The sequence below is a fragment of the Bos mutus genome, chromosome 20 (assembly GCF_027580195.1).
Source record: "Bos mutus isolate GX-2022 chromosome 20, NWIPB_WYAK_1.1, whole genome shotgun sequence".
NCBI lineage: Eukaryota > Metazoa > Chordata > Mammalia > Artiodactyla > Bovidae > Bos > Bos mutus.
Window position 1 is genome coordinate 5,358,639 of NC_091636.1, and position 19,746 is coordinate 5,378,384.

Here is a 19,746-nt window from a genome sequence, read left to right on the forward strand (position 1 = left end):
GACTTTGGCTAGTCTTTCAGCCTCTTTGACCCTTTGTTTTCCCAACAGAAAAATGAAGCACCAGAAAAACTGCACACTTTGAAGTAGCTAAAGGAGAAATAGGAATATAGTTTGTGGATTGTACAGTCTCACTTTCCTGGTTTTGTAGTATAGTTACATAAGACGTTCCCAATTGGGGACACTGAATAAAGGGTACACAGAATCTCTCTGTACTACTGTTTGTAACTTGCTGTGAATCTGTGGTTGTTTCCTTAATTGATTTATATTGATTTAATCAGCAACTTCTTTTAAGAGCCTCTTCTCTTATGTAGTAGATACTAGGGATAATAATTAGAACTCATTTTCATGATAAGTGCCTGTGTCTTTTATCAGAGAAAACCGTTTACAAATGGCAGCAGTCATAAACCCTTTATTATGTCATGCTTCTAAGAAGTAGGGCTTCCCTTGTGGCTCACCTGGTAAAGAATACACCTGTAATGTGGGAGACCTGAGTTTCATCCCTGGGCTGGGAAGATCCCCTAGAGAAGAGAAAGGCTCCAGTATTCCTTTCAGAATACCCACTCCGGTGTTCTGGCCTGGAAAATTCCATGGACTGTATAGTCCATGGGGTCGCAAAGAGTCAGACACGACTGAGTGACCGTCACTTCACTTCTAAGAAGTAAGCCTCTAGTATTTTTATAAGAGTTTGTACACATTTTTCCAATAGGATTAACAACATTTGCTTGGTTTATCAGATATAGTCAGGACAACTCAGATTTATTTTTTCTTTTCTAGTTCACTAAGTGGCTTATTGTATAAACTTCTGCCTTTATTGTATGAAAAGAAAGTGTTAGTCGCTCAGTCATGTCTGACTCTCTGCCACCTACCTCATGGACTGCAGCCCATCAGGCTTCTCTGTCCATGTGATTCTCCAGGCAAGAATACTGGAGTGGTTAGCCATTCCCTTCTGAGGAGATCTTCCTGATCCAGGGATTGAACATGGGTCTTCTCCACTGCAGGCAGGTAATCTTTACTATCTGAGTCACCATATTCCCTTTTTAATTTCTTCTTACCAATATTTACGTAAATAATTACCTAGACTAATTTTCTAGAGATAATTAAAAGATAAGTCTGGTGACAGAATTAAACCTGATTGACCTAATACGGGAACACAAAGATTTTGTAAAATTGTGATTTATAAGAGGAAATATGCCAGAATGAAAGACCATGGGTTTTCAAGTCAGATGGACTGGGATTTAAATTGCCATTCTGCCACTAATTTGTGGTATGATATGATGTGTCTATAAAATCCAGCATACTGCCCAGTTCATTGAGAAAACACTCAATACATGGTATCGATTTTTATTGCTAAACATCTATTTGTTTTCATGCTTATCAAATGAGAAAACCAGTTTCAATATAAGGTGCCAAGGTGACTTAAGCATATTAAATGAATTTGTGTATTTTTTCCTTTTAAGAGCAGTAAGTACTTCATAGATGAGTTCATGGTCCTAAAATGTCAGACAGTAGTTATGCTTTTTTTTTTTTTAAAACCAAGATGATGAACTTTGTACCATTGTAGTCCATTGTAATGCAGTTTTGCTCATGGGAATACTTTATTTCTTGTCAGACTCTCCTCTCTCCTTTTAAAGTAATAATGCCTATCCATTTTGAATAAGTGGCCTCTTCATGGGCTCTGCTTCCTTAGAAATAGAGTAAACAGAAAATAGGCATTATTTCTGTGAGATTAGTATAGAACAATATGGCTTTCAGAAAAGTGGTATAAAGATGCAATTAAAAGAATTAATTTGAAAATTATTTTTAAAAAACTATCATGTGGAGGCAGATTTTATATTTGGGTTCATTTTATTTTAAAATGATTTTATAAAATGTATGTTGAATGACTTCATTTATTTTTATTTTCATTTGCAATCCCACATAGAAATGTGGTTTGTGTGTATATGTTTAAATAATAGAGCCTAAATTGATACAAGATCTGTCAACTGAATGAATTTGTAAGGCTGTATTATTTATTTACATAAAAATTAAATTTGCTTATTTTTTTGGGGGAAAAAGAAACTCCCTTAATAAAGTGGGTCCAAAATTTTATTTTTGCCATCAACAGACAAGATGTTAATATGTCTATGTCTCAAAACTTTCAACTTTCAAATATAATTTTTCAGTTTTTTATGAATATGCTGTTGATTCCAGTTGGCTTGTTTAGCAGCCTTTAAAAAGATAAAAGAAATGTGCAAATGGAATAGCTAGCTTTCATTTCATAATTTACATTGTTTTTTTTTAATTTTATGGTTTATTTAAAAATAGTTTTTCTAAGAATTTTAAGGCTTCTTATCATCTTCTCCATGTACAGAGGTTTACCTCTTTGAGAGGAAAAGGTCCTCCCTCTGCCTTATCTCTAGGTCCTTTCACTGATCAGCTGGCATGTCTGTATGTTATTTTTACCCATGAAATTATGTATTGCCTTCTCCATAACTAACACCAGTGACAATCTGTAACAGTTCTTCCCTGGAGACCGATTTCATTTTCCTCGTTGTACACCCAGTCTCATAAGCTAAGAGCCTGTGCTGTACACCAATTCTTGAGTTATCTCCGAGATGGCAGCTTGTGCATTGCTACAATAATTATTAGGCTTATCAAGTAATTCCTTCACCTGGACAGGAAAATCTTTTACCATTGTAGATGCTGAGATGTTTCCTTGGGAAATATTGTATCTTAGTGCTATTTGTGTTTTCTCTTGCCTGTGAAATTGGTACTTACTGTTTAGAAATGGAGCAGCATGAAATAGATTAAAATCACGTGCCAGTGCATCTGCTTTCAGTCTCTCAAGCATAGCTTGAAATAAAGATTCATGAAGTGGTATTATTTTCAGTATACGTAGAAGAGTCCTCTAAAAATTAAGGGGCCTTTTTTTTTTTTCTTTTCTGTATATGAATGGAATAAAGGAATATATGCATAAACCAGTTTATGGAATGGAATCAGAGGGAGACAGCACTGGAATAAAGAGACAAATTATCAGAAATAAAATTACCAGATATCACACAGTTGAACAATCCATAGTTTCATATTAGTGGTTGAGTGTTTTAAATCCTATATATTAAAACAACTTAATATCCAATTTGCTTCATTTCATTGGAAAGCCTAATGAAACAGCAAAATTATTGAGTGAACAAAGGCAATCTGTAAATTGTCAAAACATTATATAGTTGTTCTTCAGATATTAATTAAGTTATAATCAGAATACTGTTTTAATTTTCCTCAATATATTATGAAATTAGAGTCTTTTACTCTTCATGTTGTTATAGAATGCATCTTGCTTCCAGGTTTTGGAAGGGGGAGCTCAGTGTTATCTAAACCAGTCTCTCTGAGTTTCAGGCATTTTAAAATACTTAATTTGCATGTGGGCAATGATGATCGAATTCAGAAATGCAAGTTGTTTAAAGTGCCAGTCTTTTACATATTCCCATGGTGCCCAAGAAACCTATTGCATATGTTGAGTAAGTGTGGGAGTGTGTTGTACAGTTAAACCTTCGTGCCTTACGTGCTTCATGTTTTCATTTAATAAGAACTTATTTGAAGAGCTGGACCTATCCCCCAAATGCTATGTATTTAATTCCTGACTGCTTAAGGTATTGTGACCTTGCATTTTAAAATAACTTTTGGGAATTGTTTTCTTTATCTGCACATTAAATTAGAGGGCTCTTCCCCAACTATTTTTCATATGTGTGAACTTGTTTGAAACAAATGCTTAAACGAGTGCGCAAGTGATGATTCCATCTGTGCCTCTTTTCTTTGTTGCTAAGAAAAGCCATTTATAATAATCTCTCTAGGAGAAAATCATGAAAATCAGTTGAAAGTTTAGTATACAAAGCCAGTTTTGCTAATTTTGAGTAAGGTTTTCTGTGTCACTGTGAGAGAGAGAGTGACTGTTGGAATAATTACTTAGATTCTGTATCTCTACAACAGTGGAAGGAGTAACGTTAGTCTACTTTAAAAAGATATCATAAATAATAACCAGAAAACCTTAAATTTTCCTTGGATCAGCAGTTCTTTTCATATTCCTATACGTAAAATTGCAGTCACGTAGTTCTGTATTTTCAAGAACAGGTGTTATATACTGATACAGATGTTTTGAACAGATATTGTATATGACTTTATGTACACTGAGAAAGCTCTAGAACCTTTCATCAGAGTTTCTGAAAATAGGACTAAATTTTATATTCAGTTATAAATGTGAGTTTCAGAGTACATAGTTTTAAATATAAAAGGGACTTTTACAAAGTAATTTCTATTGCTATACTATTAAAATGATTTATTTGAAATAGTGGTGTAGGGATATAATTTCTTATAGTATTTCATCTTTTTCTGTTTAAATCAGTGGCAATTTGTGGAAAGACAGCTATGTACTACTATGCAACCCAATCCCCAGTCACATTTTTAAAGGATTAGGTGGACATTTTTCTTCAAGGGATATTTAATGGTCCTTGATACAAAGTACCATAGAGAAGACACGGATAATGCAAAGCAACTAAATTATGTTTGGATTCATAGTCAAATTTCTCTTTCCTAGCAAATTACCACTGTGTGGTATCAAATGTCTTCTGGTGAATTGGAGCATCTTTAAATACTACAAGCCTTGAAGACTCAAGAGTCTTCCAGGCAGCTGCCCTGCAAACCTGGCTGGTTCTTTCTTGCTCTGTTTGGATGATACCAAATGATTCAAAGCAGCGTAGCAGGGGAGTGAGTAGTGGAGGGCCCTAGGGAGGAGAAAATTCCTTACTCTTAGAAGCCTCATGAGTAATGGAGTAAGGCACACAGCAGAGAGTGCAGTTTATAAACTTGGTTATAATGAACTTTGCGTGTGGCTGTTGAGAAGCGAAGTGATTTCCTTTCCTTCCACACCCTCCCGTTCCTGACTGCTGAAATGGAACATCCTAAACAGTCTTTTTCTTTTGCTTAGTTGTGCTGAAGGATGGGACCTGGGCTTCTGCGTTGAGGTAACTTCCTTTGTGAGGAAGGAGGGGACTAGAGTGGTGGACCATGATTGTCTGTCGCTGGTGCAGGCTGAGTTCTGACTTCAGACCCACTCCTTTCTGGTTCACTGTTGCTCAGGATTCTTTTGATTCCTCATAGCACTGTGTAGGCAGAGTTTACAAAGGTGTGGGTTTCAAACTGTGTGACCGTACTTTTCCAGGTTGGAGGATTGCTGTTGTTTCAGGTTTGTTTTGTTTTAAAATTTTCAAGGGAAGGAGGGGAAAGGGAAATGCCTGGGAGAACAGAATGGGATGTCTGTGAACACTGATGTGATGGTAGCCTGAGACTGAAGTCTTCCTTATTCTAAGCTCTGAACTGAAACCAACCTGGTTCATACTAAATGCCCCTTGTTCCTTGGCCAGATTCTCATCTGCCGGACTTTTTATATAACATGTGCTGGTAAATACAAAGTAGTGATCCTTTGCCCTACACGTGTTGGTGATGAAATATTGACCCTTGTTCTTATTTGTTCTGAAAATCATATAAGTAGTTGTCACAAAAGGGGAATTTGTCTTATGTCATCCATGATCGGTCCATAATTACTCAAGCAATCTCCATATCTTAATCCTGAATACTGAATACAAAGAATCTTATTTGAGTCCAGGAAAATTGAGTAGGCATCTTAAAACATTATTGTAACTCTGTTTTTACCTGGATGAGAAGTGAGGGTAAAGGGGGCCAGAGGGGAAAGTGACAGTAAACTTTTTATGTTATTTAAAAGGTTAAAAAGCCTAACTGTTTCTAAAGATGCTTTTAACTCATACAGCTTTTTCTTTTCTTTGCAGCTGTATTAAAGCTCACATATTTTATGACTGTTGTGATTTACTTTTGTTAGACTCACATTCAGGGCAGGGATTGGTAAAGAAATAAACATCGGTAGTATTTATTGGTAAAGAAATTGGTAAATTTCTTGATAAATTGGTAATATTTATTGGTAAAGAAATAAATATATGTGACAATTTACAGTTAGAAATACCATATCAAAACCCAAGCAGCAATCAGGTAGCAAATTTATGAGTGCTTTTCTAAAATCTTGTACATTTTCACATTAAGTATTTTGTAAGTAAGTGCTCAGTCGTGTCTGACTCTTTGCGACCCCATGGACTGTAGCCTACCAGGCTCCTCCGTCTATGTACAACGTAATAAATATAGATATTACAATATGGACAGATAATAATATTATTTTCCATTCAGAAGTGAAATCTGAATAGCATTTAAGTAGTAAGGTTTTCAGACTTTGTCAGCAGGTTGTCATTGTCAAAATATTAGGGATCTCCCTACAGTATAAAAAGTAGAAGGAGGTCCAGAACATTTATAGAGATCCATTTTGTTCATGCACCATGTCTAAATTAACAATAGTATATTGTACCTTTTGATAGTATCACTTACTATTTTTCTATTTTTTCCTTCTATATGGTAAAATTCTATAGAGAGGTGACTTGCTATTTCATTTCCTGATAGCTACTAGAACAGCCCTATGTGCTATAAATCTGCATAATGAAAGCCCTTTTGATTATGGAGTAATACAATGGTGAGTTGTCTGTGAAGGTTTAAGACTTTCCTTAATCCTGTTATATAATCCTAGAATATGTTATTTGCTGACATTGAGGGAGGGGAGGCCATGCCACTTGATTCATAGCTCTCATAAGAATATCCAAGATTCTCTTTGCATTCAATTTAACAACAGGAAGCAGAACAGTTGCACAACTGTGCCACGTTGGAATTTCTTCCTGACACGTATGGAATCTCAACCTAAATATTGTAGGCAGTTGATTCATTTATCAGTTGTGTATACCTGATTTGTGAATTTCTTTATTTGCTGATCCTTATTGTTTCCCCTCATGTTGCCACTCTCCTCACTACCAAATTTAAAAGAAAGAAAAGAGAAAAGCGTTGATGAACTTGTTGCTGTTCTGCAGTAAAAATTTGCAAAAGGAGTAACTTTAAACTAGTTTTAAACTAGTTCAGTTACGTTCAGTCGCTCAGTAGTGACCGGCTCTGCAACCCCATGGACTGCAGCACGCCAGGCCTCCCTGTCCATCACTGATTCCCGGAGTTTATTCAAACTCATGTCCATTGAGTCGGTGATGCCATCCCACCATCTCATCCTCTGTTGTCCCCTGCTCCTCCTGCTTTCAACCTTTCCCAGCTTCAGGATCTTTTCAAATGAGTCAGTTCTTCACATCAGGTGGCCAAAATATTGGAGTTTCAGCTTCAGCATCTGTCCTTCCAATGAATATTCAGGACTGATCTCCTTTAGGATGGACTGGTTGGATCTCCTTGCAGTCCAAGTGACTCTCAAGAGTCTTCTCCAACACCACAGTTCAAAAGCATCAATTCTTTGGTGCTCAGCTTTCTTTATGGTCCAACTCTCACATTCATACATGACTATTGGAAAAACCATAGCCTTGAGACAGACCTTTGTTGGCAAAGTAATGTCTCTGTTTTCTAATATGCTGTCTAGGTTGGTCATAGCTTTTCTTCCAAGGAGCAAGCATCTTTTAATTTCATGGCCTCAGTCACCATCTGCAGTGATTTTGGAGCCACACAAAATAGTCTGTCACTGTTTCCACTGTTTCCCCATCTATTTGCCATGAAGTGATGAGACCAGATGCCATGATCTTAGTTTTCTGAATGTTGAGTTTTAAGCCAACTTTTTCACTCTCCTCTTTCACTTTCCTCTTTCACTTTTAAACTAGTTACTACTTTTCAAGTCAGGTATGGAGATGGCCTGGCTGCCTCTGGGCTTCATTATTTTGTCTGATTTGTCTGACAGACTTAGTCTGAGCTCAGTCCCACATCAGTGCACTCCGTTCTAAAAGCAGGGCTCTTTTTCATTCTGCTTATTACCTGGTAACCATTAAATTAAGAACATTAGTGAAACTCTGAACAGAAAGTAGTTCCATAATCTCTTTGGTATCCGGTTGAGCTGATGCCAGTTGCTGTACTTTGGGAAAGAGAAGGAGGAATCAACCAATTAGAGGAACCTTTTTTAATTCTTGAGAACCAGCACTGAAGTGCAGATCTTCTGAAGAGCAGCCATGATTAATTACTCTTAATTTGTATAAAGAATCTAAAAAAAAGTCTTAACTTCTACTGGCTATAATATGCCAAATAATAAATGTCTGTCATGGTTAATTAAATGGAGATACTTAAATTGGCCACTTGATGTCTTTATTGTAAAAGATCAGAAGTTGTTAGCTTATAATAGACTTTCCCAAAGTGTAAGAAATAAAGAGAAGCATTGAGGAGTGTATTAAGACCTGGTTTTGCCATTAGCAGTTACATGGCTTAAGTTGGTCACTTCTCTCTAGATCTTGCTGTCTTCATTTAAAAGAGGAAGTGCAGGGATTGAACTTAGTAAACTTTAAGTTACTATCAGCAATTCCACACAGTCTCTGGCATGGTATTCCTAAATGTCAAGGTTGAAGGTTTAATGACTGAAAGTAGCATATGGGTTTCATGTGAGCATTTAATATTGAGTAGCTTGTAAGAAGGCAATGGCACCCCACTCCAGTACTCTTGCCTGGAAAATCCCATGGGCAGAGGAGCCTGGTAGGCTGCCGTCCATGGGGTCGCTAAGAGTCGGACACGACTGAGCGACTTCACTTTCACTTTTCACTTTCATGCATTGGAGAAGGAAATGGTAACCCACTCCAGTGTTCTTGCCTGGAGAATCCCAGGGACGGGGGAGCCTTGTGGGCTCCCGTCTGTGGGGTTGCACAGAGTCGGACACGCAGCAGCAGCAGCAGCAGCAGCAGCAGCTTGTAAGAAAGGATATAACCAGAAATCAGTCAGATCTGCTCAGTTGAGTCGAGGCTTTGTTTCTAGAGTGCATTTTTTCTTTTTGAGATAGGCCTAAAAATGCTATGTCTCGGAAGCAATTGTTTAAACTTGGCTTTATGTAATGTTTCTGTTCTTAATTTGTGGATCATGGGCCTCTTCAGACATGGTAATTATTTGATGGGATCCAGCATTGGAGAAGGAAATGGCAACCCACTCGAGTCTTCTTGCCTGGAGAATCCCAGGGATGGGGGAGCCTGGTGGGCTGCCGTCTATGGGGTCGCACAGAGTCGGACACGACTGAAGTGACTTAGCAGCAGTAGCAGCAGCAGCAGAAACCTATTAGGACCAAACATTCCAGTTAGATGATAGATTTGTCATGTGTGTGTTGCATGATTATCTTTTAAAGCATGCAGATGCTGATGTAACACAATGAAAATACATTTAAAGGTGTTGCTGAATTCATAGTAGCCTTTTATTATTAAAGGGTTTTCTTGTAGTTGTTTTACTTGTAATATCCACTGGAGTGGGGCTTGAGGGCTTCAGTTATGGTGGGGAGCCTCTGCGAAATATTTTGATTAGTGTAGGTCTTAATAATTATGAAATGTTATGAAACACTGCTGTGGAGAACTTCTCTAATTGTTCAGCTTTAAACTCCTGCCATTAGAATGTTCCCCATTACCAAAAAGAACATAACTAAAAAAGGAATTCCATAGAGGAAAATGGTGAGGATGAGGACAAAGGGGGAGTGAGGAGTCACTTACCTTATCCTAGCTTATCATCTCCACCAAGTATTAATAGCATTTTGGAATGTTGACTCTGGGGGCATCTGTAACCATCTTTTTGCTTTTTGAAGCATAGCTGGGGGTGTGGACTGTTCAGATTACAACTGGCACAGTGCCAGGGTCATGGGGAGCCCTGTCACAATAGGGGTGCCCCCTGGTGTGGGGTAACACAGCAGCTCTTGTAGGAGGGGGAGATGGCCTTCTTCAAGCCACGTAGTACTTTACGTTTTAGCTTCAGCTTAAATTCCAGCTCCACACACATTTGAGCATATTCCGTGTATTGGGTAGTAGTAGGTCACAGTGCACATTTGATGCTGGTCTATATATTTCTCTTTTGACGTGGACCTGGACATTCTGTATAGGAAGCAGTGTTAACAACAACTTTCAAGTGAAAGGGTAATTACTTCTGATATCATTTCTCTGACTTTTATGCTTTGCCCCTTCTGAAAATTATCTCTAATTTAAATCCTTGAGATAACCTTCCACGTGAGTTTTGTGGTCTCCAATTTATGGTTGAAGAGACTATAGTTCCGAGAGATATAATAGCTTTGGAAGTCAGTCGACTAACTGGTGCCTGGAGAATCAGGATGGGACACAGAGCCTCTGGCTGATGGTCCAGTAGCCACACAATAGATATTTATGTGCAGCATTTATGAGGAGACAAACATTAGAAATGTTTATTTTAGTACACTTTAGGCATTCAGGTGTCTTAATGTAGGGAACTGGGGACAGAGTTTAGAATCTGTATTTTATCATGCTGCTGCTGCTGCTGCTAAGTCACTTCAGTCGTGTCCGACTCTGTGCGACCCCATAGACAGCAGCCCACCAGGCTCCCCCTTCCCTGGGATTCTCCAGGCAAGAACACTGGAGTGGGTTGCCATTTCCTTCTCCAATGCAGGAAAGTGAAAAGTGAAAGTGAAGTCGCTCAGTCGTGTCCGACTCTTAGCGATCCCATGGACTGCAGCCCACCAGGCTCCTCTGTCCATGGGATTTTCCAGGCAAGAGTACTGGAGTGGGGTGCCATTGCCTTCTCTGGTATTTTATCATAATCTTCTGTAAAAGATTCAGATTTTGCACACCTACTGATTTCTTATTGGAGGGTACCTTTCAGAGGGTGAAGATCTGGAATCACTGAGCGAACTTTTCCAAGCTGGCTTTTTCTTTTTCCTCATTCTGATTCACCAGGTCTGTCGTGAGACTTAAGCATGTGTATTCCAGAAGTGATTCAGATAGACGGCTTTCCCTCCTCACCCCACCCTCATACGGCTTTGAGAATCACTCAGAATATATATGTAAAGTCTAAAGTTATGGGAGGCTGTTCATAAAACAAATATATTATCAAGCAGATAGTGCCAAGCACTATTTTAGCCTGTTGGGGTATATAAGGAAATAAAAAATAAGACTCTTGACCTCGTGCAGCTTATCCTCCAGATAATTTGCAGACATCTTCGAACAGCCTGTTTGTTATTTAGTTTTGAAGACTAATGAATAAGAGGAAGACTAAGTGCCTTTAGTATTAATAAAGGAAAATAAGAACGGGGCCTTTTGAGAAATAACAAATGAAATTAGATATGAAATTCAAGTGAATGTTAAAGTTCAATCAAGTCATCAGAATTTATATTAAGTAAGTGATTAGTGTTGTTGATAGGTGTGTATGCAGAATGCCAATTACTGACTTTGCTGATTGCTTTTGGGGTTTGGACTTCAGTAACCAGTGTTAAGGGGCTTCCCAGGTAGCACTAGTGATAAAGAGCCCACCTGCGAATGCAGAAGACATAAGAGACTTGGGTTTGATCCCTGGATCGGGAAGATCCCCTGGAGGAGGGCATGAAAACCCACTCCAGTATTCTTATCTGGAGAATCCCACGGACAGAGGAGCTTGCAGGCTGCAGACCATAGTGTCACAGAGTCGAACACAACTGAAGTGACTTAGCACACATGCAACCAATGTTAAGAGTGGCTTGTCTCTGAAGTTCTCAATCATTTGCAAGCAACTTACTTTATAGTTCCTAGGAACTCCATAAATTTGTCTTGATCTTCATGTTAGTGCAGAGAGCCACTTCTCAAAATCTTTACCTTCAGGTCAGTTCTACAATTATTTATTTTAATCCACTGGTTCTTTTAAAATAGGTCTCTTATAGCACATGCTTGTTTTAATCAACATTTTTACAAGATAGGAGAATTTTAATTAATTAAATTTTAATTTTAACTGCCTTGGCTTTGTTTCTAGATTGCTTAAAACTTTTTTAATACCCATTGGTCTGTTTTCCCACTTTTCCTTCCATTATATTATCTTTTCTTTTTTTAACTGGCTTTGGCTCATTTACTTTGAATAAAAACTATGCCTAATATTTTAAAGCTTGAAAAGTTGCCATTAATCGCTGGTATCATAACATCCTCTTAAGGCAAGTTATCTTGTTGCTCTGTCCTCTAAATGTAGCATCCAGAGTCAGAAGGCCTCTGGCAAGGATAAAAATAGCCTTCCTGCTTGCTGGTTTGTTGTTAGGTTTACTGGCAGTAGGAAATCTTTTGAATTCCTTAATTGGGTCCGCTCTTTGCTGGTGCCTCTAGACATCCCCGTCTGCCTGAAATTCTTAGATGCTTTTAGATCTTCCACCTTTATCCCTGCCCTCAGTTAGAGTTACAGCAATCCTTATGAAACCTTCCTCAATCTGTAGAAACATAGCCCATTGACTTTACTTATCTTAAAGATAAAATGTTATTTTCTCTCTTTTTTTTTGCCACTCTGTATTCTGATTTTCAGCTACCATATCACAATTGAAAAATGAAATCTGAGCTATTGGTGCAAAAAGAAGTTCCTCTTTGGCTTTTATTGAAAATAATATTTTTAAGTTGAATTTCCAAAGTTTTCATTTCCTAAAATACTGATGCTACTTTACCAGTTTGGCTATCATGAAAGAAAAGAGTTAGCTTTTTTTTCTCTTAACTCCTGAAAGAAGAATTATATCCCTGTTTGTAACTTAGAACATTAGCAAACTCATTTCTCTGAAGCTGAAAAATCCCCCAGATGGCCACTCCTTTCTTCAGGGTTCCAGTTTGGGTCTTACTTGGCAAGGAGGAATCCTTCCTCTTTGTTTCTCTCACAAGTGGGAAACTGTTAGTTGTCTCTGGCTTTTAAGTTACTGAAGGGAAAGGAATTACTGTTAATTGAACACATACTCTATCCAGGGGGACTTTTCTGGGCATTTTGCAAAAATTATGAATTTCTCACATGTATGTGGAAATAGCTCTGTTTTTACTTCAGAGGAACTAAGTAACTTGAACCTACCTCACTAGATGAGATTGGTCCAGCTCCACACTTTGCACTGCGTGTTTCATGCCAGAGAGACCACTAGCTGCTAGCTTTGTTTTATTTATTCAACAGCTATTTATCGAGTGCCTTTCTCTGCTCTAAGCTCTGGGATGTGAGACCCAAAACCTGTCCTCAAAGATTTTGTTGTCCTAGAGGAAGAGAGTTTAGAAATAGGTGATTTAAATACAGTTTATAATAAGTGTACAGAGAAGGCAATGGCACCCTACTCCAGTACTCTTGCCTGGAAAATCCCATGGACGGAGGAGCCTGGTGGGCTGCAGTCCATGGGGTCGTTGAGAGTTGGACACGACTGAGTGACTTCACTTTCACTTTTCACTTTCCTGCATTGGAGAAGGAAATGGCAACCCACTCCAGTGTTCTTGCCTGGAGAATCCCAGGGATGGGGGAGCCTGGTGGGCTGCTGTCTATGGGGTCACACAGAGTCGGACACAACTGAAGTGACTTAGCATAGCATAGCATAGTAAGTGTAAAGAGTGTTGCATGGAGCCAGTAGGGCTGTCTGAACCAAGGAGCAGGTGGCTTTGGGCAAGTACTTTCCATAGGATGTGAGGCCTAAGAAAGAAGCCACCTGGGTAAAAGGGAGGGGGCTTGAGTGGTGAAACACTGGAGACAGAGAGAAAGGAAGGCATTCCAGACAGAGGAAGGGACCCAGATGAGAAAGTTAATGGGCCAGTAGCTCTGAATATCTAGAGTATCTAGAAGGGAAATGGCAGTGAGTTAAGAGAATTCAAGTATTTTTTACAAGCTCCAGCCTTTAAACTGAAAGTCAAATCTATCCTGGAAAGGGGTTTTGTGTAGTCTAGATTCTACGTGTATGCGTGTGTGTGTGTGTGTGTGTGTGTGTAGTTTAAATGGCTTTTTGGGGAGGGGGGCAAGACTCTCCATCCAGTTGATGTCAGTCCCAGCTGGTGTCTCCTTCATAATTTTGCACGGAAACATCTTTACTGGCAGTTGATTGTATCACAGATAGGTCATGGGGTAGAATAAGGTTACTGATTATGCTTTGTGGAGTTACTTTTAGGTCAGTGGAAGAAATTATTAAAAATGATCATCTCTGGGGACTTGCCTGGGGATCTGGTGGTTAAAACTCTAAATTTCAAATGCCGGGGATCACAGCGGGTCTAATCCCTGGTCGGGGAATTAAGATTCCCACATATCAACAATAAAGTACAAAATGATCTTTGTATCATTAAGTGATAAAACATAATGAGCACATTTTTATTAGTTCATATTTATATGTATTCTGCATTTGTTTTAGTATAAAGTTAGTATTCAGAAACTGAATTTATCATTTCTTGGACCTTGCTTACATCATGCAGGCCCCCACAGTGCCATCTTGCTGCAAATCTGACAATATTGGTAGAAACAGCAAATGTAGAAAGGCAGGAACAGCACCTCCTTTAAACAATTATTTATGGCAGTAAGAGCAGAACCAGGAGAAACATCTCTAGTTAAACAACAACAAATAATGTGTATTTATATGTATGAGTGTTGTGCTGTGTTCATAAACCTTTTTATCTATCTTAGAAATGGACCTAAGTCCATGCTTATCCTTTCCCTGTGAGAAATTTTTAATGATGTTCAATGAAAAGAAAGAAACTTGAAGTCACTAAGTCATGTCTGACTCTTTGCAACCCCATGGACTGTAGCCTACCAAGCTCCTCCGTCTCTGGGATTTTCTAGGCAAGAGTTCTGGAGTAGATTGCCATTTCCTTCTCCAGGGGATCTTCCCAAACCAGGGATCGAACCCAGGTCTCCCACATTGCAAGGAGACACTTTACCATCTGAGCCATCAGGGAAGCCTGTCCACTGAAAACCTCTCCCTTTTTGTTAGTATCTAACAAAATTAACTCAGCATTTCAGGCTGCTTGTCACTCTTTTGGTCAGCATGGCTATATTTTACACAGCCTTGCAGAGCTGTCCCCTGTTATCATTCCTTGCCCTACCATGCCCCCAACAATGCTGCATGACTGAGAAAGAGAAGGCCATAGCATGAAATCTAATAGCACTAGAGAACATTTGATATTTTTTATTGCTTGTGTGTTTGAAATGGCAGCATTTATTATATCATTTCCTGCTGAGTCATCAGTAGCAATACTATCTGGGTTAGTTTTTAGAAAATAACTTATTTTACCTAATTCTGAAAGTAAGAGATACTAATTTATTAGAGTATTTCCTTCTAGTTTTTTCCCTCCTTTGATCTTATTAACTCGGTTACTTTAGCTAGTGTCTTAATATGAGAGTTATGATAGTGCATACTGTTCTTTTGAGCACCTCCTCCCCCCAGTAATTCTTAGTCATTCTGGTTGGTAAATATTGGTTCTTTCCAACTCGCAAATGCCTACTTGGAATCTGAATCTTTTCTAGGCTGTAGAATTTGGTAGTGTAGTTCCCCAGAGTCACACTGTATCAGTTGCCTATATTTGGCTAGGTTGAGTCATGTCACCAAATATAGTCTATGCCTTCTGCAAGATGCATGCCAGGCTTCTGGCTCCAAATGCCACAGCTGGCCTCCAGGGACAACTACTTTTCCTGTCATAGCGTCCCTTAAGGTTAGGACTGCTGATCTGGCAGTATTTCTTTGTGTTTATAACATAATCAATACTAAGACCCTCAAAGACTGAATTTTATCCACGAAATAGATTCACTTGCCAGAAGTCCTAATGCTCTCCTTCTCCCTTGAGGAATTCAATTCTAAATGTACCAAAGCCTGGGTTATGTTTATAGGTAAATGAGTTATCAAAAAGCAAAAAACAAAACTCAAAAACACTGGGTTATATTCATATTTAGATATCTCAGTGATTTTTATTTTACTTCAGTGTATTCATTTGTGAAATGATGGTGTTTTAAGTTCAGTGGAGTAAACTCATTGAATACTTATTTGGTGCCCAAACAGGAAACTCAAGATACCTAGGTTCAATGGCAGCAACAACAGCAATGAAGCTTTAGATCTTAAAGAGGGGGGCTGTTACTTAAGAGATAAGACAGTTAGCAAGTAGCTGAGATGATTACCTAAGATGGTTGTCTATTGCAGTATAGATAGAAATAAAATTTGGTGAGTTAATCTAAAAAGGGGGGTTCTTTTTTGGGAAAGGTGCCCTAGGGAAAATAATTGAAAAAAAGACAAGTAAACAAACAAACAAGATTTGAAAATATTCTCCAGTGGAAACAAAGAGGTCTTGAAGGGACGGAGGGGGTTGTCAGTAATCTAGCCATGGACTAGAAAACGCAAAACTCCTGGTGAAAATTGGCATCTGTAGAGCAGAAATAAAAGGGGCACAAGGAGAATGTGAAAGGCTTGTAGAAGACTTTAGAGTAACATGGAACTTATAACGGGAGTTTTCAGAGGACTTGCAGAAAGGAAGGAGTCTGTGTTCTTCATATTAGATGTCATGAATGGATGACTCTAAATATTTTAATTATAGAAAGAATTTATAGGATAGGGCAGGTAGGGTGGGGAAGCATTATGAAAGTTTTTTCCAAAAGTTTTCTCATGTCACTGCTAATATTTTAAAATTGAAATAGAAAGCATTGCTATTTGTTTAACAAAATATTTAGCAGGTGTATTTACCATACAGAGGGCATAACGGATTTCAGACCAACAGGACTTATCATAAGAACAGGTCAAGTATCACTTTCAGAGTTAAACTGCAAATTTTGTCAGTGCCCTATTGTCTTAGCTAAAGGATAGAATTACAGTATTTAGAAGTCTGAGGAACAGAAAAAGTCTCAAAGGATACCTACTTTGTGAGTGCAGGGTGGCATCTCAGGACGTGTGTGTCGAGGCAGACTGAGAGAACTGAGTGAGGGGGTGTTTTTGTGCCTGTTTTGTTGAACTGTTCTTATCTCTTTCTCCTTAAAAGGTACCCCAAAAGTCAGTTTCTGATAAGGTGGAACTTGACTAGTTAAATTGGGCCAGCTAGTTTGGGAATTTATCTTTGGATTCTCATTGTTATTTATCCTTTTTTAGTATCGAATAAGAGGCATTATAGTTCATATAGAACAGCCTTGGTTTCATTAATGTTACCTTTTAAAAAAATTAACAATATCTTCTTCGAAATAGCAGAAACTTAACTTCAGTTAATATCATTAAATATTTTTGTTCCTGTGTTGATTTATAACATCTTTTTAAAATGTGTTTTATGATAAAAATGGTATAAGTGAAAACTATTAGTTCACTGACTATAAGGTTTTACAGCTACAAAAGTAATCCAAGTGTTCCATCACAGAAAATCAGCTGCTACTCTGAGTTAAGTGATTTAGAAACACTATTCCCTCCCTCCCAAGTTTTTAACAGTTAAGGTCATGTTCTTGTTCCAGCATCTCAAGTCTATGCTTTTTTAAAGATATTCTTGTGACAGGTCATATGATCTGGGCTTGCAGTTAAAGCAGTTAAGCTGGAATTCACTGGATTTAGCTCCTTGGTTGTGTATATAAACATTAAGTAACAAAGCCAATTTTTAGGAAGAAATTGAAATATCAAAGTTAATTTTCACCTCCTCCTTGCCGGTCTCCATCCCTACCTTTCTTCCCTAAACAGGAACACACTGAAATTTTAAGTGAAGCAATTTACAATTTAAAAAATCCTTGTATTTGGTTTTAAATTGTAGAAAAATTTTCAGATTTTGTTTCATATTAGACTCCCAAGTTTCACATGTGGATTAATTAAAGCTATTAGCAACAGACAACACTTTTCTCTTTTCATGGCATGAGTTTATTTCTGTGGAGACTATTTGAAAGAGGATTTTGAGAGATTGAAGGATAGCTGTGGTCTAAAGTTCCTTTCTAAATAATTTTAAATGTGTGGCTGGTGGTGGATAGGACCACATACTAGCCCTGGCTCCCATAGTGTTCATCGGAACTAGGTGGGGTCTGGAGTCTTCCCGGCATCCTGAAAGGCTTGCTCCAGTCATGGGAGAAGCTCTGCTTACCCACCGTTTTTATTGTCTTGGAGAGTCTGTTATGGTTCTGTGGGGTCAGAGTTTAAACTGCTGTTTCCTAATTGGAATGTTTGTAATTCTGAGTCAATTTTATATTCTCACACTACTCCTGATGCATAGAGTGCTGAACTCTGGTAGGTAATTAACTGTTAAGTTCCCCTTTCCATTGCTTAAATGAACAAGACTTGAGGGTTCTTTACCATTCTTACGAAGGGCATGTGGAATATGGAGACATAAAAATGTTGTAATAATGAGTTTTATAATTTATAGCATAGATCTAGGCTTAAGTATGTGCAGTCTGGATACCTCAACTTACATGTAGAAACTCTTCCAGAGTAGAAATGCATTCCGCCCTTTATTTGTGGAAGATGGTGCATCCTCCACAAATTTTAGACTTTCATAAGCCCTTTTCTCATGGGTATCTTGCGTGCCCATTTTAGGTTCAAATTCAGAGAAAATTAACCCAGCATTTATTGAATGCTCTTCTGCCTCTGTGCGTTTTGCTGTGTGCTTTGCTGTTTTTTTCATGTGTAAGTGCAGTGAAATGTGTTCCTTTACTTTCTGTACTTATTCCCCCAGATAGGAATTTAAACCTACTGGCATGGCTGTACATGTGGGCATAAAACTGGCACCTTTGGTATGATTCATATAAAAAATACTACTGCTAGCTACATACTTTTAAATAGCAGTAAAGAACTACACATGAAAGAAAACTTGAACACTGATGGGGAAAAAACATGAAGATTGTTATTAGGAGTTGATATGAGAACATAATGGTGTAAAGATTACTTTGGATGGGGATTTGGAAATTAGAATAACTGAATAGTGAAATATAAGGGATATTTTATTTTCCCACTTTCAGGCTTTCCCTTTTTTAATGTTTGTGAACATGCTGTTTGATATGTCCTCTAACTCTTTGTGTTTATTAGCACAGCTAAGTTTTATTCCCATAATATGGTTTTTAAAATACCTATTAAGCAATTAATTCAGCTTTGTTGTTGAATACATTTAAATCATCTATGAATAAAGTATAGTAACGGCCTTCTTCTACCCTTAGGTCGTCTAAACTATTCATATCCAGGATCCGATAGCTCTCTGCTTATTAATGGTAAGTGATAATAATTGATTCACCCTAGTGAAATTCAGAGAATTGAAACAAGTTAGTACTGGTTAGAAAATGTAGTAGCTGTGCTTCAGCAGGTGGAGAAACGACATTAGTTTGCTCTGCAGTGATAACTGCAAGTTGCTATTAATCTGTCAGATATTTTGTGAATAATTACTGTTCCTCCAAATTAGAGCAGAAACTTTTTTTAAACTATGAGAGCCAACTAATTTGCTGTCTTAAAACTGGTGACAATGAAAATAAATGAGGATCCCATAACGACACATAAAGAATGGCTTAATTCAAGTGTTTGCTTCTGTAGCGTGACCTTTGAAATGTCAACACGAAAACCATTTCTGTGTAGTTGGAAAAGGAAAGGGAAGGTAATCAGAGATCTAAAATCAGAAAAAACAGCCTAAGACCACAGGGCTTGACTTTGCAAAGGACAAGGTCATTCACTATTTGCTATCTAATGACAACAAGAAAAATGAAGTTTTATTAGCCTTTGCAGTGCCTTCAGTAAATTCTCCTTGCCTATTCTAAATATTACCACTGAGCTGTTCTCTTTTTATATGTGTATTCTGAAGCAGACTATATTTATTAAGGAAGGAGGGGCCATCTACTCACAGAAGGAATTAAAGAATTAAAGGAATTAAAGAATTTTTAAAAAGTCTTTTTTATAAGACAATAGTTTAATTGGGTGGGATACAGAAGTCTTGTTTACTTCTTTTTCACTCTTTTCCTATTGTATATGGATTTCAAATTTGTTAT

At 37.9% G+C, this 19,746-nt stretch overlaps 1 protein-coding gene across 3 annotated transcripts in view; it reads left to right on the forward strand.

Annotated features, from left to right (window-relative positions):
- CPEB4 (cytoplasmic polyadenylation element binding protein 4) overlaps window positions 1–19,746 on the forward strand; it is a 72,471-nt gene that overhangs the window by 24,802 nt on the left and 27,923 nt on the right. For 2 of the 3 annotated variants that reach the window (XM_070357432.1, XM_014479421.2), the window contains exon 3: window positions 18,931–18,981. The exons of the other annotated variant lie outside the window; for it this stretch is intronic. In XM_070357432.1, coding sequence (XP_070213533.1) covers window positions 18,931–18,981 — 51 coding nt within the window. The remainder of the gene's footprint in view (window positions 1–18,930; window positions 18,982–19,746) is intronic. 3 annotated transcript variants of the gene reach the window in all.